This window comes from Diprion similis, chromosome 4 (assembly GCF_021155765.1).
Source record: "Diprion similis isolate iyDipSimi1 chromosome 4, iyDipSimi1.1, whole genome shotgun sequence".
Lineage (NCBI taxonomy): Eukaryota > Metazoa > Arthropoda > Insecta > Hymenoptera > Diprionidae > Diprion > Diprion similis.
This window is the reverse complement of record NC_060108.1, coordinates 25,502,174-25,508,606: the sequence shown is the minus strand read 5'-3', so window position 1 is coordinate 25,508,606 and position 6,433 is coordinate 25,502,174. Positions and strand designations below refer to the sequence as shown.

The window sequence follows — 6,433 nt, the reverse complement described above, 5'->3', positions numbered from 1 at the left end:
AGTTGTTCTAGATCACCTCAGATGGCTTGAGTGTAGGATGAGGTGCGTCACTTTCTTAATAATATCAGGATGACAAAAGGCGTTAACTACGTCATTTCTTATTTGTTGATTCACCCAGTCAGCATCTTTATCACGTTTGCAGTTGGAGCTATTCGTTTCCAAATATTTGTGTTCAATGTCTGAGAACCTGTCTCGATTTTTCGAAAGTAATTCTTGCAATTCTTCATTTTTTAGTACAGGAATCGGTGTTACATAAGTAAAATATTGCTCGACCAACTCCTTCACTGACCATCGAGTTTCTTTGAATTTTTTATCTGACGGTAAATCTACTTTTTCAACATTGCACTTCTCAATACACGTTTTTATCTGAAATCCAAATAGATTCAATGCAAATGCGCTCAATCAACGAATTAGTATGGTTTCAATTCAGAATCGATAGCTTTATTGTATGTAACGAGTCATAAATAATGAAAGAGATTGCTCTTACCAATCGCAGAGCCTCACTTGGTGCGTGAAGTGTTTCATCAGATGAAGGAATGAATCCTTTTCCAATCTCTTGAACTACTAAATTAACAAGAGCCTCGCCGAGTCTGGAATGACAATCTGCCGACAGTGGAATCCATATATTGACACTGACGCTTAAATCAATGGATTCAACATAATGCCACCACCCACTAGGGACCAGTAATACTTGTCCAGGTTCCAGTATTACCATCCTTGCTTTCGGGTCAGTTCTTAGTAGAGCTTCTTCATCATCTTTTGATGGGCAAAATAAATTAAAGCTACTGTAAACTGTTGACTCCTCATAGGGGACTCTTGTTGGCTTTAGTTTGTTGTTAGACTCTGGTGAAAATAAAAGCCATCGCTTTCTGTACTTGATAGAAAATCATAGCACAGATAGTTATATGTGTCAGTAAACAACCGATGTTAAAGAAGGTCAATAATACCGATGCATAATTGTTAGTTACCTTCCATGTATTTGAGCCACTAGATTACAACCGTAAGTGTCCTGATGGCAATTGGTATGTGCTCCTTGGCTTCCAATCCATAATGTGGAATCTTCGCCCCGTTGATCAAACCCAAATCTTTGCCAATCAAATGATGAAAGTATTTCAGGATGATGACTAAACCATTCATGCATATACTTGTAATCAAAGTACTGCCAGTTGTTACTCTCAACTAAAGATCCTACATTTTCAAGAAAGTTGCTCATGGTCATGTTCTTCACATCACATTTGAAGTCCCATTGTGGTTCCTAAAAGTACGAAAGAGTCTGAAATATTGATACACCCATAAATTCTAGAATATGAATGTTTGAATTCATATACCGTCGTTTTGGCATTGAGACCAATTCTAAATGGCAGCTTTAAATCTCCAAGTTTTTCAGCGAGATCATTGAGATTCCAATCAAGGAATTTCCACAAGTTTTTGCCATTTGAATCTCTTAGCAAATTATTAAAGACTACTGGTTCTTTCAATTGAAGAATCGCATGTCTCAACGTACTCTCAGACGGTACTTGAAGGCTAGATGTCGATTGCATATCTGAAGATTTACTTAATCAGAATGGCAATGTTGAAAAGTTTGAGGTAGTTACGATATGATGATATCTTGGATAACGGAGGAAGTACATTTATAGGAAATTGTACTTCATTGGATCGTGTTTTGGTAGGAAGTATCACGCGGTATCAACGAAAAGCTATTAGGCCCATCGAATCCATGCCATGGAGTCCTTGAGCAAACCTGACCTGTCGTAACAAACATACCCAACATGCCGGTGTCAGAGATGGCACTAGTTGCGCAAATGGACGAATTAACGCGGCTTATATGAAGGGTTCAGTGCTAGACACTATCCTAAGCCATTTAAAATGATCCTTACAGACAACGTGCGTTAGTCTACTCGGGTGCTGAACCATTCATATGTATGTACGAATTAGCATCTTTGTCAGTTGCAATTGAATTTGAAGAAGTACGAATAAAACCGTTACTGTTTCATGAAGTAATTTGATATACCTGAAAAAGGAATGACAGATTATCCAGAATTAGTGTGTTCTTCATTATCTATTGACCTACTCTCCTTAATTTTAACAGACTCCTCAAATTACACAAATTGTATGCTTGGGCAGATAGTTCCTGAACTAATTATACCTAATAAAGTATATTCCTCAGTCAAAGTGCAGGGACTCGGATCAGATTTTGATATCTGCGTGCTGATAACAAATCTTGAGCTGATACTTCACCTTGTGATTACCAATGTTGAATTCGGGTTCCAGAATACTGTCTATTGAATGTGCTCTTATCAGAACGTGAAAGTAAAATGAGCGAAAATATTTTTTTACGGTAATTTTCAGTCCGTTATCTTTATTAGAAATGAAATAAAATTTTTAATCAAACAATTGCGTATTGTTCGTACAGTAGTTCTCGCACTTTGTAATATTCTTCGGAAATGCATCCCTCAAGGATCACTTTACCTGCCTCGTGCTGTAAACAGAAACCTATCTGTAACCATTGGCAGTTACTGATTTTCATATTTTGCATGCATAGTATTCTAATAAGTAATATTTTATACAACTGTTATTCTGCTAATGAAAGATATTTGTTTTTTTTTCGTAAAACCTAAGTACATATAGAACTCAGTGCCGAGAACTCTAATTACCCTTCTAACTGCAATCGTGTTATTACAGCACCATAGAACTCCACCACTGAATTCTGACGGAATGTTACTACGATTTAATACCTGCTTGAAATCAGAAAGTTTCAGCTCATTTATAAAAGTCGTTTGATGTCCTGGAACCTATAACAGAAGAAAACCCAAGGTACCGATTTGCTTCACCACCAAGATAAATAAAAATTGTTAACGCATAATATAAATGTCAAACATAAGAAGTTCTTTTCAAACTTGATTGATGAAATAATAAATCTGATACCTCGTTGAGCGGTAGAGGTTCAAGGGTAAGTATTTGGTCCGCTTGATCAACGGTTTCTGAAGAATCTGTATCAGCAACAGCATCACGACGTATTTGATCACGAATGGTCATCAGTGCGTCTATCCAAGCAACCTCTGTGTCTCCTCTACCCTTGGAGAAATTCAATCCACTAACCAATGCGTCTGTTAAACGAACCTATAAGCCCAAAGTAGTTAGCAATTAAACCGATGTAAATAACAATGTTCAACTCATGCAAAGTGTTGAAGAAAAGAAGTTACGTGCTTGGTAAATATGTGTTTCAGTCGTAGCATCTAGAGTTTCTCCTCTGCCAGGGATAAACACCCTCGCTCCAGCGTTCCGAGCCTGTTGAGCAAGAACTTCGGTATCTTGTTGGGAGCCCCTGACTAAGACAACCCGTCTGGGTCTGAGCTGTGCAAGAATTTTTTGCAGAGATTCACCGTCAGAGCGACCCTCGAAATCTATGTACGTCACAGAAGCATTGACTGTAACCGTGCGTGTCATTTGAATACACTTGGTTGGTATATCTGCAGCAATTTCTGGCTGTGGTGTGGCGTCTTCTTGTTTTACTTCAACGTTCTCTTTATTGTCTTCCATTTCGGGCGTCGCTTCGGCTATTTTGTAATCTTCTGGTCTAAAATATAATCGAGAAGAGATTAACCATCATGCTGTTCCGATTAAAATGTATCTAATCGTAAATGTATTTTGTTATAAATATTTTCTACTCACCTGATAATTTCCCCGTACTCGTCCACTTTGATTTTCTCTTCTATGAAAGGAAACATTGGATGCTGCTTCTTACTCTGCTTGAAAAAGCCTGGCTTGATTTCCTGTTTCACCAACAAGTCATGCTTCCCTTTCGCACCACCAACTTCTATCTCATCCTCAGATTCTGAACTCACATCTGCTGTTTCCCTGATGAAAAAACATATTAAACATTGCATCATTGTTAATACTACATTTTTTCAGGTAAGTAGGGGAATTTTTTTCATCTAGGTATTCTGAAAATAATTTCTAGCCTGAATTACACTCACATTGCTTCTTGTTTTATTTGTTCCTGCTTCAACTTTTGCTTTTTCTGATACTCTTCTAATTCAGCACCTTCCAGTTTGACGCGCCTTTTTATTTCCAGCGTGATGTTTCTGTTTCCGCCGTGTTCCACCAAATCCCTTGCTAACGTACCCGGAGAGGTTCTGCTGGTAAGTATAATACTGTTCTGCGGATTGCTGCACCATTGCAAAAAAAGTTCTCGTGAGAAACCACATTCCATGTCAGGTGTGCTTGCCAAAACAACCTAATGAATGAGTTTGAATTAGTCTATTTCAGATATAAATATGCTTCTAACTTTATGCCTAATGATGTCAAAATATTTTATCGCGCACCTTGGGGCTCGGAACTTGATTGAGCTCGGCCATACTGTGACATAACTGTAAATGCTTGAATTGGAACGGATTGTTTCTGGCCCCTTCAAAACTCCTCATCAGTTTATCGCTCATCCACTCGATTTGTGATTTGGCAAACTCGACAACGTTATAGCTAACATTGGTGAGAAGTGCTAGCGAATAGGCAAGCAAACCAGATTCTTTATTCCGCCAAAGTTGATCCAACATGTGCGCCAACTCCAATACTCTGCCAGCTGTATCTACTCCCACTAGAACATTTCCACCGCCTCGAAGGGTTTGCAGAATATTTGCTGGTGATGAAATCAATGTTAAATTTTCATCAAGAAGTGTGTTGTCTTGAGAATCGAATACTCAGTGTCAAAGCTACTCACTCATAAGCTTTTCGTCTCTAGTTCTCCGCCTGGCTTGCTGGTATGTAGCATTGAAAGCATCAGTGATTAGCAGGGAGGGACGCTGCAGCCTTTCTAATTCGCATCCATTCAAGTGCCTTTCTTTCTTGTGATTGAAGTCAACTGCATAAATGATGTCTTCTTCCCCAACCTTAACAATCTTCCAAATAGTTCCACCAATCATGTGGCCTGCTGGCAAAGGCGTCAATGTTACTCCATAGCCTTTGCCTTTCATTGAAATGCTCTGATTGTACTTTAGCTGAACTATCTTATCAAATGCTGCATCAACATCATCTAGAGTAAACAAGTCGAAATCCTCCATGTTGTTACGAGACTAGAATGAAATTAATTGAGTGTTATTTTCCAGAATACCAAGTTATTGTTTGAATACATTCAATAGTTCTGTCGAATGCTCACCTGGTACATATCGTACATGAACAGCTGACCCATTTTGTAGACTGGAATTGTAGCGTATATTGGACAAGTAAGACCACATTTTCCCACTAAGTACGGTAGAGCACCTAAGTGCAATGGATCTGGGTATGATAATAATACTGCATCGATTTGGTGGACGTGCCTAAAAAATTATAATTATAGGCAATGAATGGACAAATTAAACCAAATTGTACTTACTATTCCAACTATAGATAAATGGAAATTACCGTAAAATGAATACTTTTTGGACAGTACAATGGTAGTAACTGACTGTTGCAAAAACAAAACTTTGCAAACGCAATAACATTTAGCATTTTAACACCTGTATGAGAGGAAGGTCAGGTTTCTGTCACCGACAAAAAAATCTATTCTAGTGTGAAAACTGTATTCTACAGTTTAATTAAAATCAGAAGACAAGTTTCACCTCTTGAGCTCTTTGATAAAATCCTGATCGAAATTTTCATCCCATCCACAATCAAGGAGTATTCTTAGCTCGTCTACTTGGAGTATATAACACGGAGGGGATTCGTCCATAGCTCCGGAAATGGCATGAAGTTTGATGATCGATGTCATGATGACTTGTCGGTCGATGCACCTAAAACAAGGCCGTTTTGTCATATATGTCAAGACAGAGTATCTCTTGTACCTGACAAGCACAGAACATCGAACGAAGTGCTGTAAAAATTTACATCGAAGTGTAAGTCAATTTGGAAAAAAATGAGCCGAGGTTTAATTCAATATTTGGCTGGGTCAGGCTAGCATTGGGAGTAGATATAGTAGAGAAAAATTTTGATCTTTTGGTCATAATTATAACCTGCTAACGAAATGTTTTAATTGCTGTAGAAAATATTGACCATACAGCGATTTCCTATAGACGAATAACTCGGTTATACCTTGTACTGGTAGAGTAACGGTGATATTTAAAAACTAGCGAGTAAAAATATCATTTCACGTCATCTGAAACGACGAGAACACATAGTCAGTACGAAAACAAGATGTATAGCTTGATGTGTTGATTTCTAGGTTAGGTGTGTCGCATCGGGCCACAGACACTAGCGACCGAGCGCGTCGTAAGTAATATTAAGAAATCAGCTGCTCTCACGATGCAGTAATGGCGTGTGCGAGACGAAATTCAAGTTGATTTTGACTGACATTTATTCGTCGAGGTGAATTTCACCTGTAGAAACGTAAATTTTCTATTTCAAAAAAATATATGCGTTGATAAACGGCAGTTCCGTAAGAAAACCTAGGAAAAGTGACAAA

The 6,433-nt window shown here is 38.2% G+C and overlaps 2 protein-coding genes across 4 annotated transcripts; both read right to left on the bottom strand.

Moving 5' to 3' along the window:
• LOC124405345 (HSPB1-associated protein 1) lies at nucleotides 1-1,575 on the bottom strand. The gene is made up of 4 exons (XM_046880164.1): nucleotides 1,329-1,575; nucleotides 969-1,255; nucleotides 488-869; nucleotides 1-366 (listed from the first exon to the last, which is right to left on the bottom strand). The coding sequence occupies exons 1-4, from the start codon at nucleotides 1,539-1,541 to the stop codon at nucleotides 13-15; spliced, it is 1,236 nt and encodes a 411-aa protein (XP_046736120.1). The 5' UTR covers nucleotides 1,542-1,575; the 3' UTR covers nucleotides 1-12.
• Nucleotides 1,576-2,342: 767 nt separating this feature from the next.
• Nucleotides 2,343-6,386, bottom strand: LOC124405341 (probable cleavage and polyadenylation specificity factor subunit 2). Of its 3 annotated transcripts, none has more exons than XM_046880159.1 (11): nucleotides 6,273-6,386; nucleotides 5,595-5,765; nucleotides 5,153-5,312; nucleotides 4,718-5,069; nucleotides 4,326-4,636; nucleotides 3,978-4,237; nucleotides 3,673-3,858; nucleotides 3,208-3,577; nucleotides 2,926-3,120; nucleotides 2,655-2,792; nucleotides 2,343-2,479 (listed from the first exon to the last, which is right to left on the bottom strand). In XM_046880159.1, exons 2-11 carry the CDS (start codon nucleotides 5,741-5,743, stop codon nucleotides 2,387-2,389), a joined length of 2,214 nt encoding a protein of 737 aa, XP_046736115.1. In that variant the 5' UTR covers nucleotides 5,744-5,765; nucleotides 6,273-6,386; the 3' UTR covers nucleotides 2,343-2,386. The 3 variants fall into 3 exon arrangements, with proteins under 3 accessions (XP_046736115.1, XP_046736114.1, XP_046736116.1); XM_046880158.1 differs by lacking the exon at nucleotides 6,273-6,386 and adding an exon at nucleotides 6,064-6,210; XM_046880160.1 differs by lacking the exon at nucleotides 6,273-6,386 and having other exon boundaries at nucleotides 4,718-5,029; nucleotides 5,595-5,677.
• Nucleotides 6,387-6,433: the final 47 nt, after the last annotated feature.

What these genes read in the sequence shown, in the direction of transcription:
- LOC124405345 (XM_046880164.1), bottom strand. Translation starts at nt 1,541, where the DNA reads ATGCAATCGACATCTAGCCTTCAAGTACCGTCTGAGAGTACGTTGAGA. An exon ending in GTCTCAATGCCAAAACGACG is followed by an intron (nt 1,256 to 1,328) that starts GTATATGAATTC and finishes TCGTACTTTTAG; the next exon opens with GAACCACAATGGGACTTCAA. An exon ending in CAAGTGAGGCTCTGCGATTG is followed by an intron (nt 367 to 487) that starts GTAAGAGCAATC and finishes TTTGGATTTCAG; the next exon opens with ATAAAAACGTGTATTGAGAA.
- LOC124405341 (XM_046880159.1), bottom strand. Translation starts at nt 5,743, where the DNA reads ATGACATCGATCATCAAACTTCATGCCATTTCCGGAGCTATGGACGAA. An exon ending in CTGAAACACATATTTACCAA is followed by an intron (nt 3,121 to 3,207) that starts GCACGTAACTTC and finishes TTGGGCTTATAG; the next exon opens with GTTCGTTTAACAGACGCATT. An exon ending in AACCTCTACCGCTCAACGAG is followed by an intron (nt 2,793 to 2,925) that starts GTATCAGATTTA and finishes CTTCTGTTATAG; the next exon opens with GTTCCAGGACATCAAACGAC.